Source organism: Stereum hirsutum (assembly GCF_000264905.1).
Source record: "Stereum hirsutum FP-91666 SS1 unplaced genomic scaffold STEHIscaffold_4, whole genome shotgun sequence".
Taxonomy (NCBI): Eukaryota; Fungi; Basidiomycota; class Agaricomycetes; order Russulales; family Stereaceae; genus Stereum; species Stereum hirsutum.
The window spans coordinates 273,897-294,026 of record NW_006763134.1 but is presented as its reverse complement, the minus strand read 5'-3'; the positions used below and the strand labels follow the sequence as shown (position 1 = coordinate 294,026).

Here is a 20,130-nt window from a genome sequence, read left to right as displayed (position 1 = left end):
GGTAAAAGCCGAGGTCCAAATGAGAGCAGTGAAACATATATAGCGTCAAGGGGTCCGAGAACTCCAGGTACAAACATAAACGAGGAAAACGTCAAAGCACAGTGAAGGTCGACAATCCCAGTCGCTATATCAGAGCAGTTCCGATTTTGTAGAGGTGGCACTCTCGGAAGCTAGTAAAAAAAAACGAGGGTGAATATGACGGCTGCAGAAGGAAAGAAAGGAGCGGGAGTGATGACGCTACATCGCATCATGGGGGTGCAAAGACCGAGTGCCAGAGGTCGCCACAGCAGTCGCCATTCGCCAGGCAAGCCGCCTGGGCGATGGCGTTCGCCCCGTGCGCCCCGTGCGAAGTCCTAGTCTGGGTCTTATAGCCAATCGAATCATCCCCCGTGCGTCCAAAGCCCCGCTTGCTCTCTCTCCAGACCCAAACCTGCCTCTCCACTTCAAGAAACATCGGAAAACCATGGCCAGTCGCACGGAGGTCTCACCAGGGAGAAGGAAAAACACGGTGTCGGAGCAGATAAGCGCGCTGGGTGCCATGCTCACGCGAGTGCTGTCTTCGGGTGAGCCCGCGGATGCGTCGACGACGCCGGCGACGACGACGAGGGGAAGAGACAGACATCCTGCGGGCGCGGAAGGAGGAGATGATGATGGTAGAAGTCAAGGTGAGCTATTGCAAAGTTGAACGACGTGAGGGCGTCGCTTCTTTGGTCCCCGCGAGGCTTATCTCTGGGCTGCCCGCATCCCTTATCTCTGAACCCTCATTGGCACAGCTCCCATGCTGAGAGCCAGAGATACGGCGTTCTAGGATCGTTCTTTCTCTCTCCATCACACTTCGCCGTGGACATCATGATCATTGCGGTTTCTGGGTCTACAAAAGGCTGACATAAAACTCGAAAAAATTTCATCTGTAGCAGATACCGTCGATGAAATTCAGCTGGCAAAGGAAAAGGCAAAAGCACAAGAACGTTCCACTTCCCGCGGCCGCCAATTCGTACGTTCCCACCTTTCTCGTCTTCTGATATTAAGTACTTTTCTGATATTTCTTTGTTCCGGCATCTAGCAATCATCTGGCAGAGGAGGCTTAGGCAATATCCTCCCTCGTCGCTCCCCGTCTCCTTCTCGCTCTCCATCTCGTGCACGGGCACACGTCGACGGCCCCGATGACTTCTCAAACACTCGTGGTCGTGAACCTCGCTCTGCACTGTCAATCGCCGCAACCTCGCAGGTACGTCGTCTTCATTCACTCCTGTCTTATCTTCTTCATGTCGTACTATGGACTGACTTATTGCCTTGTGTGGTCCTAGCCAATATCAATCGGACGGGGAGGTGCTGGTAATATCAGGTCACCATCACGACCTCGGGAGACAGCAGGACTAGGGTATACCTACGCCGCCGAAGAAGAACTATCGTATGTCCCCACGATCGCACGAGGGAGATCGGAAGAGAGCAGGACACCTGCTGTCGTACGTCTTCGTCTTTGCCTTCCCTCATTGGATCCTCTTAGTAGGTAGCTCACGTTCTTCTTGCATCATAGCGCTCCTCTGGCCGTGGTGGAATAGGCAACATCCGCGCCTGTTCACCATCCCGTTCCCCTGCGAATACGAATTCCTCCATCCCAGACCGATCCCCGACTCGCTCTCGCTCTCGTTCTCGAGGCCCTCAGGCCGTATCCGCCAACACCATCGGCGAATCTCCAGAGCTTGGACGGTCGAGGACGAGGATCACAGTCCCGTCGACGCTTCCGGTGCATGATGAGGAGTATGCGTTCGATAGGAGGACCGCTGAGATGTAGGTCTCGACAAAAGCTGATGATGGAGTGGGGAGTGTGCGTTGACGGATTGATTGAATTGTACTTTTATTCGTGGATTTATTTATACCAGAAGACGACCCTGCGTTCACGCTTCATTGAGCTGTTTCTTCTTCTTCTTCTTCTTCTTCTTCCAGTTTTGTGTACCTAGTGTGTTCTTGTACTTTATCGTCGCCACTGACTTGGGGTGCTGATTGTCGAGTGGTTCAAAAATTTCTTGGCACTTGCCTGATACTTATGTTTCGCACCCACCGCTCATCGTTCTAATCGGCCTTTCTATGATACTTATCTCTCTGTAACAATAACATCGTGATGGAAACACTCCTATTCGCCTCGTTATTGCGGCTTCCAAGTCGTTCCCATATTCTCCACTCAAAACTTCGTTCTTTCCTGATATCGTGTGAAATGTGGTAAAAATGTGGCACCACGGACATCTCACGCCACCCATTCGTCCTCGGCATTTGCACGTGTTATTTGAGACGCGTTCAGTCGATCGCGACGCGACGCGTCTTGCTCCTTCCACTGCCAGCATCAGTTTTCTCTCCATCGTTGGCGTCCTGTCAAAATCTCATGAATTCAACGCGATGTATGCCTCTTGAACTGGGTCTTACAAGTTATGTGCTGTACGGTCGTCCTCAGGCTCGTTCGTTCGTTCTGACTCTGCCGAGTCTATTAGATCCTCTGTTTCCCCTGCGATCATCGAACCTCGTCTAGATTTCGATACCCTGCGCGACATATCACCCCGTCATTCCTTATCCTTGTATTTCCTCTCTTTCACGCCTGAAACCTAAACCGAAAACCCCTATTCTACGGGCGAAAAAACGGCGCTGCATATGTATAGTACCAGTAGCCCACGGTACGTCTCTATCATCTGCGTGATGTCTCGAACTGATGCTGTGGTCCGGGAGGCGCGACTGAGAACATCCCTGTCGACCAGGCTTCCAAGGTGAAGATAAGTATTCCCTCTCGGAGGGTCCTGGGGCGGAGTACTGATTCCTTCAAGCTCGGACTGTACTTTTTCGACCAGGACCGCGTCTGATCTATCTAGTCCAAGCACAAGCACACTGGCACTCAATACTCAATACTCAGGCTCTCATCCCCATTCATCCGTCCGTCCGTCCGTCCATTCATCCGTCCGTCCGTCCATTCATCCGTCCGTCCGTCCATTCCTAAATCCCTGTGCGTCTTTCGTAGATAAGTCACGGCCACGGTCACGGCAAGTAGTCGATTCAGAAGAAGTGCCACACTGACAATGGTTATATGCGCTCTCGAAGTGACCATTGTCTTCATTACGCTCGATTGGGTTCGTCAGCGGAAGGACAGGTGTCTGCCTCTCAGGAATCAGGAATCAGGGATCAAGATTGGAGATTCTAAACGCACATGCATACATACAGCTCGATATACCAGTTCGGTCTCAAACTTACAGGAAGGAACTTGGAAGGAAGACAGGGTCAATGGTGCGCGTATACTGAATCCTGATTCATCCTGCTCCCTGGACCTGAGAGGCATGCATACTATTACGAGGTAAGTCCGTCTCCGTGCTCTGAATCGTCTACTTTTTTCGACCGACTCCGTCCTCCGTCCTCCGTCTGAAACTCAACCTAATGCACATTTGTCGACTCGTCACTAAAAACTAAAAATACTGTAACCTCACCTTGCAACAGCTGCAGCATCTACACCTCTAAAACCATCATCCCACCATCCCGCCAGGGCTGATCCCGCTAGTGGCATCTGAATCCCGCCCGATAAATCGAAAGAGGGCTATCCCCTCGATACAATAAATACCGGAAACATGGAAACAGCAAACAGGACACAGGAAACGAGCTCTCGAACCGGAAAACCGCAAGTATACGGCATCGTACATATTTACATACACCTTCCCGCTCAGGCTCATGCTCATGCTATTGTCCCCGCCCCCCCCCCCCCCCCCCCCCCCCCCCGCCCCTCCCACCCACCCGCGGTCCATGCCAGTGTCCCCTTGTGTCCCTGTGTGTCCCCGGCGGTCCCGAGGCGCCAATCAAGCCCTTGGACCGCTAAGTAAGTTATGTACCACTACCAGTCACAGGGAACAGCAGGGGACAGCAGGGAACAGGGCAGTACTATAGTGATCATGCACACGAACTGCGGCTCGGATGAAACACTTCTTTGCCCCTTCCCTAAGTACAATGTCCTTCTTCGCAGCAGTCTCCGTCCACCTCCCACAGCCAATCGACTTCCCACTTCCAACTCGAGCTTCTCCATCGGATGTTCAACGCCCCAACTCCGTTCGCTGACGAGATGCGTACATGTACAGTGTTTGTGGAAGGCGTCGACAGCTGGCCATCGTAAGTTAGGACATTTATAGTTCACTCGGCATATGCCTAAATGATAGATCCCGGTGTCGTTTCGTCCATCCAACCGACTGGACTGAGAGGGAGAATTGAGAAGGCAGAAGGCGGAGGCGGAAGCGGCGAATTGTTACGCGTTACGCGTTCACCGTTAACGTTGTTGAGTGCTTGGCCCGGGTGCTTATAAGAACGGGACTCAAGGAATTGCGAGACTTGGCACTGGGCAGCCAGTTCGCCGCTTCAGTCGACCCGACGCGAAGATATCGTCCGAAATGAATTTAAGAGGGTTGTTCGGCTGCATAACCGCGCGCGATGCGGCGGTGGAAGGATGTACAGCCATCTGCATGGGTCGGGTACTACTTACTTATTACTGACGAGTGTCATGATCGTAAAGGACCTGGTGGATGAGAGAGAGGGCATGCGCCTCCTCTTGAAGTTGAAGGCAAGACAAGAAGGACGAGACATCGCGCAGCTCGGGTTGATGCTGATGATGATGTAGCAGGCGTGAGAAAGTATGGAACACAGCCAATTAGAGTCAGGGGCGAATACATAAGAGGCTGGGAGCGACGAAACTGGTGAGATCTAGGAAGATCAAGAGAGATGATGGACTATAACCGCCCTCCCGTCCCTCCCAGGCCAACGTCGTCGTACACGAACAGCAACAGTAGTGGGCCAGCGCCACCACCGCCAGTGCCGCCACTGCCCCCGAACTTCAGCTTCAACGGACAGGACCCGCAGATCTCGTTGCCGCATTTCGAGGACCCGCTCGTCGCGCCTCGCCCGCACAAGATCACGCCTGATCTGCCCGCCGATGTAAGTTTATGTAGTTACGAACGTGGCATTAAATTAATTTTTACATATAACGCGGCGCTCAGATGGCGCGCACGCTTGACCATCAGCTCTCCCAGCCCCCCCAAAGCTCGCAAAGACTGTCCGTCGTGGGCGGACCCCAGGACCAACAATACGCCGCGTTCAGAGTGCCGTCGCGAGTGTCGGTGCTGCCTCCTCCCCAAGGCTCTGATTGGAGCCCGTGGAACATCCCAAATAGCCAGCCGACACCGAGTCCCCGCCCGACATCCTACCACCCACCACCACCACCATCATCGTCCCTCCCCATGAACTACGCCGACGCTCCCCTCCCCGGCGCCGCGCCCCCTCCGCGCGGCTCCTCCTTCGCAGACCCAACCCCCAACCCCGGCGCCTCTCCCTCCCTCACCGCCCCTCTCCCCACCCTCTCCGCCCTCACCGCCGCCCTCCCCGCGATCCAAAACCCCAACGGCGACCAGGCCTCCAAAGTCGCCTGGTGTCGAGACGTCCTCCTCCTCGTCGACCGCTCACAGGCCCAGATCAATTCCTCTGAAGCAGAACCGCCTGCGCCCGGACCCGCTGATATCCAGGACCCGCAGTTGAATCGACTAGCGCACATCGCCGTTCCGCTCGTCGTGCAGCTTTCGAACCCTCCGAATCCGGCACCATCGCCGCTTCCGCCGCATGTGGCGGAGGCGATCTATCATCGCGCGAATCTCGCGGCGTCCGGGGCGTTCCCGATGTTCGTGCAGTTGAATCCGAGGAGCGCGTTTAGGGATTATGAGAAGGCGGCGAGGGCGGGGTATCATGCGGGGTGGTTTAAGCTTGGGAGGGATTATGAGAATTTTGGGGATTTGGCGCATGCGAAGGATTGTTTTGAGAGGGGGGTCAAGTATGCTAATGAGAGCTGTCTATACGTGCGTCATCGTCCGCCCCTATTCAGGTCTGACTATTGTACTGACTGACTACGACGACGAACAGCGTCTCGGTATGGCGAACCTAATGGGCCAACTCGGCTTCGCGCCCAACCCCGACATCGCCCTCCCCCTCCTCCAACGCGCCGCCAACCTCGCCACAATCGAAGTCCCCCAACCCGCCTACGTCTACGGTCTCCTCCTCCTCTCCGAATTCTCCCACGTCACCATCCCCCCGCACCACTTCACCCCTTTCATCCCCCTCGGCCAAACCCTCGACCTCGAAGCCCGCCGCCATCTCGAACGCGCCGCATTCCTCAATTTCGCACCGGCGCAGTATAAACTCGGGCATGCCTACGAATTCGCACAGCCGCCGTTCCCGTTCGACGCGCTGTTGAGCGTGCAGTATTATTCACTTGCGAGTCAGCAGGGCGAGACGGAGGCGGATATGGCGCTTAGTAAGTGGTTCCTTTGTGGAGCGGAGGGAAGTTTCGAGAAGGATGAGGGGTTGGCGTTTACGTTTGCGGAGAAGGCGGCGAGGAAGGGGTTGCCGAGTGCGGAGTTTGCGATGGGGTATTATATGGAGGTGGGTGTGGGGGGAACGAAGGATGTTGAGGCGGCGATTAAGTGGTATCAGAGGGTGTGTTCTTCCTTCCTCCCCTTGTCCCTTCATTTCTCCCCTCCATTTCCTCTACATTTTATTCACGAGCGATGCATACAGGCCTCCCAACACGGCAACACAGACGCAACCGAACGTCTCACAGCCCTCTCCCAACCCGCCCCCCAAGCCCTCTCCCGCACCGAACACGACACCCTAACCGAAACGACACTCGTCAGGAAACGAACGCAGGCGAAACAGAGATCGGATGCGAGGGGTCCCCGGCAAGGTCAGGGGCCGGAAAACGAAACACCGGCGCAGCAGATTATTTCGAGCGTTAGGAAGAATTCGATTGCGCATCGGGAGAGGCAACAGGGTGGGGTGGGTGGGGTGGGTGGGATGGGTGGGCAGATGGGTGCGGGACAGAGCCCGAAGTATGCGAATAACGCGTTACCGGCTTCACCGCGTATGAATCCAGCGAATAAACCGCCGATGCAGAGGATCGCGTCTGGGCCGGATGCGTTCCCCGCTCCTCAACAACCCCAATCCCAACCACAACCGATGCATGCGGCTTCGCTGCCACCTGGGCCTGCGGGTGCGGGTGGTCCAGGGGGTGCGGGTGCGGGAGGTCCTGGTGTGGGAATGGGAGGAGCGGGTGCACCAGGCCAACAACGCGCACATCCGAATGCGCCGAGGTATGGATTGTCCGATCCCGGCCCTGCGTCGTCTCCTGCGCCGTCCAGAGGTAACTCGATTCCCCAGCCCGGCAGCGGTGGTGGTTCTGGGGACGAAGGCGGCGGAGGAGCGGGAGCAGGAGGAGGAGGGGGAGCGGGAGGAGGAGGAAGGAGGCAGGCGGTGCAGAAGGGGCCGGCGACGTTTGAGGAGATGGGGTTTAAGAGTCAGAAGTTGGAGGAGAAGGAATGTGTTGTTATGTGAGTTGGGAGGTGGGGATGCCTTGATTCGATTCGATTGGTTTGGTGGGTTGAAGAGGAGGAGGAGGAGGAGGAGGAGGAGAGGGAGAGAGGGGGGGAGTGCTTGTTTCTACCTTTTTCTTTTGAGTTTTGCCTTTGACTTTTGATTCCCTTGACCGCTTCATTACCCCGAAATTGAACGAACATTCTTACATTTTTAATGCTTGATGCTTAATCCTCCATGCTTAATTGGAACCCAGCCATACCTTTATTTATTGCCTGTGCATTCGTCGTGAAGGAGTGAGGGAGTCGATGCTTGATGCTTGATGATTTCGTAATTTACAATTTTACAGATTTACAATTTTACCATGGACTTTGAGTTTGAGGTTGGCGGGGTGAGCGGGTGGGTGGAGTGGGTGGGGGGAAGGATGTTGGGGTTGGGCTTGGTTGGACGGAGGAGAGAGGAGGAATGGGGGTGAGGGAGGGAGGGTGGGTGTGAGTGTTATCTTACGTGCGTAGTTACAGTAGGAACGAAGAATGATGGACGAAAAATGTGTATAGATTCGAGCTTTTTTTAACATCGTACTACGGTGAACTTGGAGAGGGCCGACAATCAGCGCTCAGCGTCTAGAAGAAGGAAGGATTCTGTGGCGATTTGGTGCCACAGACCCTCAAGTTGCAGAAGGAAGCATTGAGCAATCAGGGCCCGGGGACTCGGAGCAGGCTGAGATCTAACCGGCGGTGCTTCTCCTTTCTCCTGGCACTTTCAGTCTTCTGCTGATCCTTCAACATTGCATGCAAGGGACTACATACCGTGACAGATGGCTGTTGCTCAATCTTTACCTCCTATTTGCATAGTGTCATGCACCGTGTACTGTCCGCGTAAGAGCTAACATAACATGGCAGCGATATCGGCTCCGCGTCGAAAAACTTCTGGTCATATGTTTCGCTGGACTTCTTCACGGAGGCAATAAGTTGCTCGTCGAATGACCCGCTAACTTTATGGGTCGTCGCGCTAGCTTTATGGATAATCACAGGCTGATGCGTTTCTGCCCTATGCGCGTTGGTGTATTTATGCATGTGGGTTGGGGATGCTTCGAACACCCTTTCTTTCTTTCTTTCTTTGACGCTCAGAACGGTCTTGAGAGCATGGGTATCCTAACTGAAGTGCTGGATTCCGTGCGGCCGATGCACGTTGCGATTGGCGTTGCCTGTGAGTCTTCTGCTGCAGTTTACTCCCATACGAGCAAAGAACTTACGACTTGAATACCCCCCCTCCTCCCCCCACCTCCTCACCTCACCTCCTCCGACAACAACGACAACAATCCAAATCCACAGCCCTCATCCTCCTCAGAATCATCTACCTCCTCATCCTCTACCCCCACTTCCTCTCCCCCCTCCGCCACGTCCCCGGCCCTCCCACCCCACTCACCTCCCTCCGCTCCATCCTCTACGGCCATTTCCCCGCCATCATCCGTTCCGAGGCGGGGATCATCCAGCGCGAGTGGGCGAAGAGGTATGGTGGGTTCGTTAGGGCGGTGGGACCGTTTGGGATTGAGAGGGTGATTTGTATGGGGAGGGAGACGATGGGGAGGGTGTTGGGGGAGGAGTGGGTTGATTATCCGAGGGTAGGCATTTTTGTTTTTGAGACTGACTTTATATTCTTCACTTCCGAAGAAAAACGAGAATGGATGAAAGGTGCTGATGGAGTTGTTGTGTGACGTTTAGCCGGCGTATATGAGGAATATATTGGGGATGGTGGCTGGGTATGGGTTGTTGACGGTCACGGGAAACGAGCATCGACAGATGAGAAAGACGATGAACCCTGCGTTTTCGCTTTCGAATCTCATAGCACGTAGGTTTCCTCCGGTCGCTGTTTTCGTTCCTCCTCGTTGGTTGGGATACCAGATACTGACACTAAGCTGGTTTTGATTTGACAGAGACGGACATGTATTATGATCATATCGAGACGTACGTGCTTTATGCCTATGCTTTTGTTTTATGGATACGTGCTGATTTTTGGCTCGGTTCGTACTGACTGATAGATTGATCGAGATGATGGACTTTGAGATTTCGTCGCAACTCAAGCCATCGGAAGGAAGAATCATGCTCATGTATTCGTGGAGTACGTTCTAGCGCGCACTCTTATGAATCTCCCTGCTGTGGACTCACGTATACTTACTTATCTTGTACAGTGAGTAAAGTGACTCTCGACATCATCTGCGATACCGCATTTGGCTATCGCTCCAATTCTCTTCGTGACCCGCATAACGAGCTCACGGAGGCGTATCATAACCTTCTCAACCTCGAGAACGGTACGTGCTAAGTTAATTTTCGCAGGGGGCGTAGAACGTCTTACTGACCGTATTGTACTCTGTGTGCAAAGGCTCAAATATCACCATGCTCATGGCTCTGATCTCGATTCCCGGTATGCCATGGTTCATGAATTCGAAATGGGGATACAAGTTCAGGAAGATATTCCAACTATCCTCCGTAACCGGTAAGTCCACTCTCCGCTCTCCACTCTCCATCGCCCCACCCCGCCCATCCCCCATCTAACCTGACCGACTGACCACCGAACTGACGCTACATCCGCAGCCCCAGGAACAGTCCTCATCGAATCCATGTCCCGCATCCGTCGCATCTCTGCCCAGATCCTAGCCGACAAGATCCACGACTCCGGCCTCACCGCCGCCGACCTGTCGACGAAGAAGGATATCATGTCGATCATGGTCAGAGCTCGGAAGGGCGACGAGGATGCGGAGGAGAAGGGAGAGGCGAAGCATGGCGTGTATAAGTTGAGCGATGAGGCTTTGGTTGATCAGGTGGTCAGTTGTGTTTGCGTTTTTTGTTTCGTGAGGAGGGGGGACGTTTACTTGGACTTGTGGTATTATAGCTTACTTTTCTGGGGGCTGGACATGAGACGACGGCGTCGGGGCTTTCGTGGGTGAGTCGATGACCCTATTTCTGACTTCGAAAAACTAAGATTTATTATAACCCTTCGACGCAACAGACACTCTGGCTTCTTGCTCAAAACCCTACCGTTCAAGCCGAACTGCGTGCTGAGCTGACGCCTTTGTTCGACGCGGAGCCGAGACCGGGATATAGGGCCCTGAAGGAATGCAAGATGCTGGATTGTGTCGTGTACGTCTCTCCCAAACTCGATAGAAATGCACATATACTGACATAGTGGTGGTCTGCGCAGGATGGAGAGCCTACGAGTCATGCCTCCCGTCCCGATGACCATCCGACAGGCCGCCAAGAGCAATTGGATAGAAGGTCATTGGGTCAGGAAAGGAACGTACTTCTATATACCTGTAAGTCTCTACCCTACACTCCTCCACCTCATCGCCGCACTCATTCATGCTTGTTATCGTTCACACAGATCCGCGTCATCAACACCTCCCGCTCCGTCTGGGGCGAAGACGCAGAAACCTTCCGTCCCTCCCGCTGGCTCGATCTTCCTTCGGACTACGTCGCGAATTATCATTTGATGTCGTTCATCCAGGGCCCGCACGCGTGCATTGGGAAGACGATGAGTATCTTGGAGATGAAGGCCGTTTTGGCGTGAGTTCGTTTGCTAGCTATCGGTCTAGCGGAAGATGTTTGTTGACATCCGTGACGTTGGGGTATTCGTAGTGCGATCATCGTCAAGTTCGAGTTTTTGCCATCGCATGAGGGACAGGTGGCCAAGCCTACCGCCGCGATCACCATGAGTGCATCTTTTTCTGCCTGAGGTCTATCATTTCATTCTTTCGTACTAGATGCTGAAGATTTATCTTTCGATATTATAGAACCAGAGGACGACATGCCGCTCCTCGTGAGACCCGTACAGAGGGGAAGTACCGCACAGTTATAATACGAGAACTACTGGAGTGGTTTAAGATTAATGCCGACGGTCCGAGTTCATTGAGCTGTAGGATGATTGAAAGGTGTGTTGTTGGTGTGTTGGGTATGATGGGGAGGCGGGAAGCGAAGTGAATGCGTGAATTCTAGGCTACTGTCCGTTCCTTCATGGGACCGAGTATTTATTGTGTGTTATTCTATGTTGTACCAATAGCCCTCAGTTATGTTATGGAATTCTACCTCCTCGTTGGTTCAGCATCCTATCATTGGAAGGGATGATTTTGTGGCCCAGATGTGAGTGCGGCACAACATTCCATCAATAGTGTCGTGCTGATAAATTAACGTTGTGGTCATAGTACGGAAAGTACGGGTAATAAGTGTGCATAAGATACCTGATTAAAGACAGTAATAAATAGAGCTAAGTAGAAGCCAAAAGTGAAAGAGTATAACATATCCGTCGCAATCAAGCACTCAGATAAATGAGACACAACATATACAGTCCAGAGGATCAAAAGGTCCATGTCGAGGTCCATCCAACGCCTTCGTACGGGAACTCAGTAATCCCATAGATGTGGCACTCAACCTTCTAGTCCGATGACTGCGTCGCACTAAACGTCGGGGTCCCCGAGTACACTGAAACTGAGCTGGGTAACAGAGTAACGGTGGATGCCAGGTCGATCGTCGTGGTGGGTGCTGCAACGGCCTTGAGCGACGCGGCTGGTATGGAATCGATAGTCCCATTAGGGAATGTGAGGGTCTGGTTCCAAACCGGACAAAGGTCGCGCCACGCCGCTGTATCCGAAAGACTTAGGGTTAGCTCTCGTCCGTACATCGTAGATACCTATGGTGGGGAGTGGTAGGGACTTACGGGATGTCGGGTCCTTCAACGGCGTGTCCCTCACATCCTCTGCAAGCACGGCCGCAAATCCAGCTGTGAGATGCCAGTCGATGTGACAATGGATGATCCATGGTCCAGGATTATCTGCTTTGAACCGAATGACGGTCGTGTCGTTCTGCAGGTTACCAACTTTGACCACGTCGCGACGGACGGGGTTTTCGTAGTTGTATACGGAAGATCCAGCGCTGCGAACGACAGAGAAAGAGTGCTGGAGCGTATGTTTGACAGTGATTGAGTGTCACCGCTGAACATGACATCAAAGAAAGATAAACTCACGCCGTGTAGATGGACTGGGTGCTTTGTTATAGACGAAGGTCAGTATGTAGTTTGGTAGTAAGTGCACTACGCTTACGTTCGACCCAGCTTGAATTACACCGGGGATGATGATCTCCACGGTCTCACCCCTATTGATAGGATAAACACTCCCATGTGGCAAGAGATCCTGCGCGCGTTTGGCACCACTGATGATCTGAAGCAATACCGGGACTTCAGGGTTTTGGAATGCAATTCCATTGATGGTGAAATTTCCTCCGTTCTGTTTGTCAATATATCCATAAAACACGTCAGTGTCAGAAGGGAAGTATACGATGTGCAAAAGGACGCTGAGATTGGCGATATAATACTTACGAAGGCTGGAGCGAGCGTTATGATGCGGTCAGCACCTCCTGGCCAGGGGTTTCCAGGCTGGTAGTAAAGAAAAGACCTTCAGAAATTGGGACCTTGCATGAAGATCTCTCTGAAAACTGACCGCTTGTGGATTCTCTCGAGCCTGGAACGAGTATCAGACTGAGGCCGAGCCATATATATGAACGAACTGAGACTCACATGGAGATCCGTCTCGTTCAACGATAACAGTGAAACCGTCTGGTTGGTACTTGGCTCCACCTCTGGGGCCCCGATATAGCGTAGAACCGCTGAGTTCAAACCTCCATCGTAGGTGCTGGATTTTCCGGTGTCGGGGCCGGCGCGAATCCCTAGGAACATTTTCCTTTTGCTTCAGGACATGATGCTATGGAGAAATAAATGAATCTCACAGTAGTTGTCCACATTTTGGCTTGCGTTGAGCTGGATGAGCAAATAGTGTAGTTCTTTCAATAACACGAGGCTGGTCATCTTGAAGATAGGTATTCATACCACGATGGAGTAACGTTGAGCTGTCATGATCGCAGAAAGTGGCATTAGCATGAAATCCGGGAGCCGCATTAATGGAACATACCTGCGTATATGGTGAGTGAGTCAACCAATAGTGGCTCTACATTGTTCCCGTCAGCCTCGATGATAGTGAACTGATGCCCGTCAATGCTGAAGTCGAAGCTTGAGTCGCAAGAGACCGACACCAGCCGGAAACGGTACCTGATGATCCGACATTTTGAGTTTGAATGTACCGAGTGCTGGTGGAATGAGAAGTGACTAACCGTTTGCCTTGAGCCACGCTGATCACCGCTAAAGGTACTTGTGGACCATCGCGAAAACGACCGAGCCCATTGATTAGGGTACTACTCGGCGAACTATGGAGCCGAGGGTTACACATATATTCTCGAGACAAGGTATGAAAGACTTACGGGGCCCCTGCAGGCCTGCTATTCGAGAGGTAGTGATACCTTCAGTTGTCATAGTGCACGGAGCATTAGTATTAGTGGCGCTGTCATACAATAATCAGGCTCAAATCAGGCTGACCAATCTCCGAGTGTGACGACCGTAGTCTCTATCGAACAGGTCTGTCTCAAAAATTTCCGCAAAATAATATAGGGGAAACGCACCATTGTCGTAGTCATAAAGATTCAAATAAGGGTCCACAGGATCATATATTACGAGCGGGCCACTCAACCCATCACAGTATTGGTCTGAGAAGTGGGAGTGGTACCAGAAAGTTCCCGCCTATGCCGAAAAGAATTAAAGCGAGGCGACATGAAAGTATCTGGAGAGACATACCTGATGCTTCTCAACTGTGAAGTTGTAGAGAAAAGAGTGGCCTGGAACAATGGGCTACATAGAAAGAAGGAAGAATGTTATAAAGAGTGTGTATGATACATGGCAAAAAAACTGACACATTGAGTAACAAATGCTGCCCCGTCGTAGGGATTGGTCTTGTCCTGGTCGATGCCATGCCAATGCTAAAATAGTACAGTATTAGCCTGAGGGACACCGAGTTCTGTCTGGGGATATTATGGTATAAGAAACGTGCAATGCTGGTGTAAGGGTCCAAACCATGACTTTCAGTCAACTGATCGATGACATTGATCTGAAAGTTGTCGCCCTGGAATAGTAATACATCGAAGAAACAAACAATTAGAACATCTGCGGAATTTCTCAGAGGGTTGAGAGGATCGGAGGCTCGCCTTGTTGCCTTTGATCAGTGGCCCTGGATAAGTGCCGTTCGCCAGGACGGTTCTATGACCGGAGCACTTGGTGAGATATCATCGATGTGAAGGCAAAATCACTTACTTTCTCCAATATCCGTCGGGTGCGATTTCCTTGTTGATGATGGGCAGATCCAGGCGATGGACCGTCACGGCAAGCGAGCTGGATACGACGTAAGCAAGGAGGACAACGAGGGCGTGAGAGAGCCCCATTGTTGAGAGCAGATACAGAGAAAGGTGGTAGACGATGGGCAAGAAAGAAGCGCAGGACATATTCTCTTTTATATCTGCCTCCATATTTTCTCTGGACGAGCGCACCCGCAGGGAATGTCAGAGTCTGACCTAGCATTACCACTTTGATCTTCTAAGTGACTCGGATCACAGGAACGATTGTGTGTAATAATTTTTCGCTTTGGTGTTCTGGGCGTAACTGGTTGAAGTTTCGACACAGGTCATACACAGCACCTCGAACGTGCCCAACAGAAAGAGGAAGTGCAATCACCAAAGGTCAATTGTGGAGGGTTGAATACCAGCCACGACCGCTTGGCGAGAATGTCAAACACTCTTGTGCTCAACCCACCCAACGGTACGTGTCATGTCCGACCCGTTTGTGGCAGTGTGGAATGCCGCGTTCGCCAGGAGCGCGAGAAAGAGCGCCCCCGACGAGCGGACTGCATCGGAAGAGTGAAAGCTGGTCCCGGACGCCGACGCTACGGGCACCGAAAGCCGTCACGAAGAATGACATGAACTGGTCAAGAGAGCATTCATTAAATTTTGTAGGTCCCTGGAAGGGTGAAGTACTCTTACCAGTCACTTCAAGCGCGAGCGAAAGTGGAACTGAAAGAAAAAAATATAGGGACAGGCAAGAGCAAGAAGGGTGTGTATCAGCCGTCGTACTTTCTCATTCAACGCAACTCCTGCGCCAAGATTGACCTATGCACCATACCGCATAGGATGAGTCGACAGACGGTCTAAAAAACTTAGAAATCGCGTTTCGGCCAAGACTTCCGAGTCAGTGATTTCAGCTCAGTGATCTCGACAGAGCCTCGACGAGTCTTGGTGATTGTGAACACCTTTTGGGATAGTGCTTTCCGTTAACATCGCACAGCAAGAGAATGTAAAAGGTCGAATGTATACCACGAAAGGTGGTCCTGGCATTGAGGGCGCTAATAGACCCAGGCTGTTTAGAACTGGTTTCAGTAGTCGTTATCAACACTAGGGAGAACATAACTTCGCTGAAAAGCCTTTCAGTAACCCTGGAGTAAGTCATGGTACTAAGTAGACCACAGTCCTATTGATATTCCAGGGATGCACGCACATTCAACGCTCTCGCGTCCGTGAAGCCTTAAGGACCGGACTCGGAGATCGAGAAACGGGCGCGCAAATTTGACGCAAGGCACCGCCAGTGCCCTTCGGGCGCATCATCTTCACAGCAAGTTACGCTGCCAATACTACTCATCGCGTCCGCGAACGCCACTCCAGTTTACGAATGTAAAATCTTGGACGTGACTGCCAAGCAGACTAGCAGTCGTTGTGGGATACGTTAGCAATCAGTTAGAGAGCGTTGCGCTCCGAGCTCAGTGCGTGCAATGGCACTGAAGAGCTAGTTGATGCCAAGTCTCAGCTTAGCCATTGTAAGGAGAGAGCATGAGTACCGGGGGGGATGCCTGACTGTGCGCATGTACTCAACAAGTATTTATATGTGTGGGATCGAGGAGTGGAAGTGTTCGGCGTTCTAGTGAGACCTCGAAGATTATGGAAAGGTAGAGGTAGATGATCGTCTACCGATGGGAAGAGCTTGACTCCGTCTATAGGAAGATCATGGATGAACGCGACATGTACAGGAGCAGGCATGCAGAGAGGTCGCCGTCATGACCGGACATTCCCGGAGGTAAGGGTGTGGCGTAACGCTGGACTTAGATGTGGCGCACTCGTGGTGAGGCAAACTGATTATGATAATTCAACGTAGACCAGGCCAAGATACAATACGACAGAATAAATATCCAAAATAGCCGCAGGAGATGATAGATTGTAGGGAGTGGGGTGCAAGAAAGCTGTGGGTGCTATCCCTAGTAGAGAACGACTATAAAAGAACGCCATAAGAGGATTATATATATACTAGTCCTGAGAGATTATAGGAAGTGTTCAGTAAAAGAAAGTACGTGTATATGTCCATCGAGAACTATAATTATGTCTCGGAACGAGCTCAATAATAGCTCTAATAGGCCGCCGAAGTAATCGGAAGAACTGTGGCCGAGGATGTAGCAGTAACAGTGAAGGAAGGTGTTCCGGAATACACCGATACTGAACTGGGTAAAAGAGTGACAGAAGGGGTTGGGGCGACCTGTGTGACTGGCCCAATCGACTTGAGCGCTGGTGGCGGAGCATTGCCGTACGTGTTGTTATAAACAGGGCAAAGATTCTGCCATGCATCTGAAAGAAAGAGATAAGTCATGTTCAGCGAGGCAGAGTCGGAGGAGAACAGAGTCTTACCTGAAGTAGGGTCATCAGCTGGTACATCGGGTACGTCCTCCGCGAACACGGCTGCAAAGCCGGCTGTGAGAGAGAAGAGGTATAGTGCATAAGTATTTTTCATCCAGTCAATGGATCATGAGTCGAAAGGCTGGAACAAACCTGTGAGATGCCAGTCGATGTGGCAATGGATGAACCAAGGACCGGGGTTATCGGCCTGGAAGCGAATGACCGTGATATCGGAGGGTTCTTGCCCGATGTTCACAACGTCACGTCGAACAGGATTATCGTAGTTATATGCCGAACTTCCAGCACTCTTGACGACGGAGAAGGCGTGCTAAACAAAACATAGTAAGATATCGGTGAGTCATATAGAGGGAGCAAACTGACCCCGTGAAGATGGACAGGATGCTGAGAAATGACAATCATCAGTGATGTACACAACAGATAGTTTCTGATAGTACACACGTTTGTGCCTGCTCCTGCAACGCCAGGTAAGATGATTTCTACAGTGTCATTGGCGTTGATAGGGTAGATGCTCCCGGACGGCAAAAGATCCTGAGCACGTTGAGCGCCACTGAGGATCTGAAGAAGGACTGGTACGCCTGGGGCTTCCCACGAGGTACCGTTGACGGTGAAGTTGGCCGGAACGCTGGTATTAACATTACCATTCTGAGCAGTATTTGAGTATAATATCAGTGAAATTGAAGGCGGAGAGAGAGGCTCACGAAAAGAACGGTAAGGTCGTACGGACGATCGACGTTCCCTAGTCCTGGATTTCCAGGCGCTTGAGGGTTCTCCAGCGCCTTCAAGTATTGTTAGCAACAGCTTTTGCAGATGACTTGGTCACAGGTACACACGTGCAGGTCGGTCTCATTCAATTGCAGGAGGGAGACAGTTTCGTTCGTGACTGGCTCAATGCTTGGAGCTCCGGTGTAACGAAGAATGGCAGAATTGACACCATTTGCGAACGTTCCACTGGTGAGCCCGATATCGGGAGCAGCTCGAATCCCTGAGGAGCATGTTCAGTTAGTGGAAGCGATATGAGGAGATGACATTCACGAACTGTAGTTATCGACGTTCTGGCTTGCATTCAGCTATAGATGCGGGGAAGAGTCGCCATCAGACTTATTTTATTTTGTCGAACCGTACGCAGAGAAACACCTACGACGAAAGAGTATCGCTGGGCTGTCGTACAAGAGAAAATCAGCAAGAATTGAAAATGTATGCCACAGCGTTACGGATTTACCGGCGTAAATCGGGATCGAGTCAACCAGCACGGGCTCGACGTTGTTCCCATCCGCTTCGATGATAGTAAACTGATGTCCATCAATGCTGAAATTGAAGGCGGTGTCGCACGAGATTGATACCAAACGGAAGCGATAGCTATACCATCATGCCGAATGAGATGGGTATTGGCAGGGATGAAACAAGATATGAACTGACCGCCTTCCCTGGGTGACGCTAACAACCGCAAGGGCTAAGGAATCGTCTCCCAGTTGGCGACCGACGCCATTGATCAAGACAGTGGCAGGATTGCTGCATGTTGAGTGAGATACTGGCACCAAAGAAGGGAATAATATCACGTACGGAGCACCGGGAGGAGCGTCGTCTGATAGATAATGGTACCTGGTTTCGGAGCGAAGATCATAATTAGCTCTCTGCAGACAGAAGAGGATGGAGGTAGACGAACCAGTCGGCAAGAGTGATTATAGTGCTTGCTGCAAGACCAGTCGTGAGTTTTTACCTTAGGCATATTTATGGGAAACCTTACCATTGTCGATATCGTAGAGATTAGCATAGGGATCCTCGGGATCGTATATTACCATCGGTCCCCTGAGGCCATCACAGTACTGGTTCGAGAAGTGCGAGTGATACCAGAAGGTGCCCGCCTGTGGTAAAGAAAAAAAAACCATAAGCCAGTGAAATAATGCGTCAAAAGCACTGGGAAGTACCTGGTCATTGACCGTGAAATTATAAAGGAATGAATTGTCTGAGGAGATTGGCTAAAAATGGCCGATGATCAGATCATGGGTAGATGCAGAATTATGTGGGCAAAAGACCATACACATTGGGTCACGAATGCGACACCATCGTACGGGTTGGTTCTGTATTGTCTAATTCCATGCCAGTGCTGGAGAATGGGCCATGTATTGTCAGTTTCAGACTTGATGAGAAAGAAAATGTAAAACATACGATGGAAGTCTGAGTGTCCAGACCGGTCGTATCCGTCAGCTGGTCATTGACATTGATTTGGAAGATGTCTCCCTAAGAAGAGTCCAGACGGAAGGGTCAGCTGAGTTGCTGAAGAGGCACATTCTTTCAGAAATTGTGACGTACTTTGTTGCCGGATATGAGAGGTCCAGGGTGTGTCCCGTTGGCAAGAACGGTTCTACGAAAAGAGATGGTCAGAGCGAGGACGATGCACCGTCTAAATTTCACTCACTCGCGTTGAAAGCCGTCAGGAGAGATCTCAGAGTTGACAATATCCAGTTGTACACGTTGGACAGTGACAGCAGAGGAGCTCGTCACAAGAAAGCCGAGAACTAGAGAAAGACAGGTGGTGAGCTGCATCGTCGATGCAAACGAAGGGGTCAGAAGGAAAGGGGTTTGCGTCTTGACCGAGACTGATACTGAACGAGGCTCAGGATGGGAGGATTTATATACTCTTTCTCCCACAGCACGAGTCAATACGGATACCATACCTGTCCACTTGGTGTCCTAGATTCAGTGACGACGGAGTGAGTGTATCGCGCAAAGGCTATGGCCAGTGTGCGGCAATACTGCCTGAAGGAACTTCAGGCAGAGTAGCGTTTACTCTTGGAGTAATTCAACCGTATCGTCACATCTTGCGCGGTATTTCGGAGATCAGGCCCCGCCACATATTATGGCCAGTAAGCACATCAGTGGCACGACTTGACTTTCTAAGCAGCCGGGAAATGATGGTGACAGCTGTGAGTCGGGTTCAATCATTGCAACACTGAGATGAATGGAAACTGTAGTGCCAACTTGGGAGGAAGTCTCAATGGCTACCGCGACTCCCAAGACGGCTAGTTCTCATGAGTATAACCACGGTGGTACAAGTGCGCTATATGCAGTAGTGGAGGGACGCTCCTCGTTGCAATGTACCCGGTTTAGACCGAGTGGTAGACATACCGAACTCCTTATAGGCAGCGACGGGAGGGTA

General features: G+C 51.7%; 5 protein-coding genes across 5 annotated transcripts; 3 read left to right on the top strand and 2 right to left on the bottom strand.

Moving 5' to 3' along the window:
* The first annotated feature begins 405 nt into the window (after window positions 1–405).
* STEHIDRAFT_166740 (uncharacterized protein) lies at window positions 406–2,142 on the top strand. Its single transcript, XM_007301640.1, has 5 exons — window positions 406–665; window positions 915–994; window positions 1,064–1,228; window positions 1,308–1,466; window positions 1,538–2,142. Exons 1-5 carry the CDS (start codon window positions 464–466, stop codon window positions 1,793–1,795), a joined length of 864 nt encoding a protein of 287 aa, XP_007301702.1. The 5' UTR covers window positions 406–463; the 3' UTR covers window positions 1,796–2,142.
* A 2,573-nt stretch (window positions 2,143–4,715) lies between these two features.
* On the top strand, window positions 4,716–7,816 carry STEHIDRAFT_145615 (HCP-like protein). Its single transcript, XM_007301639.1, has 4 exons — window positions 4,716–4,950; window positions 5,013–5,861; window positions 5,926–6,498; window positions 6,580–7,816. The coding sequence occupies exons 1-4, from the start codon at window positions 4,738–4,740 to the stop codon at window positions 7,390–7,392; spliced, it is 2,448 nt and encodes an 815-aa protein (XP_007301701.1). The 5' UTR covers window positions 4,716–4,737; the 3' UTR covers window positions 7,393–7,816.
* A 687-nt stretch (window positions 7,817–8,503) lies between these two features.
* STEHIDRAFT_75473 (cytochrome P450) lies at window positions 8,504–11,454 on the top strand. Its single transcript, XM_007301527.1, has 14 exons — window positions 8,504–8,580; window positions 8,706–8,995; window positions 9,096–9,222; window positions 9,308–9,338; window positions 9,413–9,492; window positions 9,563–9,682; window positions 9,754–9,867; window positions 9,966–10,195; window positions 10,264–10,314; window positions 10,381–10,511; window positions 10,573–10,684; window positions 10,753–10,934; window positions 11,007–11,083; window positions 11,162–11,454. The coding sequence occupies exons 1-14, from the start codon at window positions 8,517–8,519 to the stop codon at window positions 11,224–11,226; spliced, it is 1,674 nt and encodes a 557-aa protein (XP_007301589.1). The 5' UTR covers window positions 8,504–8,516; the 3' UTR covers window positions 11,227–11,454.
* A 96-nt stretch (window positions 11,455–11,550) lies between these two features.
* Shlcc2 (laccase) lies at window positions 11,551–14,684 on the bottom strand (the record flags this gene model as incomplete). The annotated part of the gene is made up of 19 exons (XM_007302199.1): window positions 11,551–12,005; window positions 12,082–12,319; window positions 12,388–12,408; window positions 12,464–12,646; window positions 12,739–12,795; window positions 12,860–12,880; window positions 12,937–13,085; window positions 13,146–13,176; window positions 13,246–13,265; window positions 13,328–13,464; window positions 13,527–13,619; window positions 13,674–13,712; window positions 13,789–13,816; window positions 13,872–13,989; window positions 14,044–14,097; window positions 14,160–14,225; window positions 14,297–14,368; window positions 14,451–14,502; window positions 14,557–14,684. 19 exons carry the CDS (start codon window positions 14,682–14,684, stop codon window positions 11,800–11,802), a joined length of 1,713 nt encoding a protein of 570 aa, XP_007302261.1. The 3' UTR covers window positions 11,551–11,799.
* Window positions 14,685–16,514: 1,830 nt separating this feature from the next.
* Window positions 16,515–19,517, bottom strand: Shlcc1 (laccase; the record flags this gene model as incomplete). Its single annotated transcript, XM_007301638.1, has 19 exons — window positions 16,515–16,904; window positions 16,965–17,027; window positions 17,106–17,280; window positions 17,334–17,354; window positions 17,412–17,615; window positions 17,672–17,749; window positions 17,804–17,955; window positions 18,010–18,040; window positions 18,112–18,131; window positions 18,193–18,329; window positions 18,390–18,482; window positions 18,534–18,572; window positions 18,637–18,664; window positions 18,718–18,835; window positions 18,899–18,949; window positions 19,012–19,077; window positions 19,140–19,211; window positions 19,284–19,335; window positions 19,390–19,517. The coding sequence occupies 19 exons, from the start codon at window positions 19,515–19,517 to the stop codon at window positions 16,690–16,692; spliced, it is 1,743 nt and encodes a 580-aa protein (XP_007301700.1). The 3' UTR covers window positions 16,515–16,689.
* Window positions 19,518–20,130: the final 613 nt, after the last annotated feature.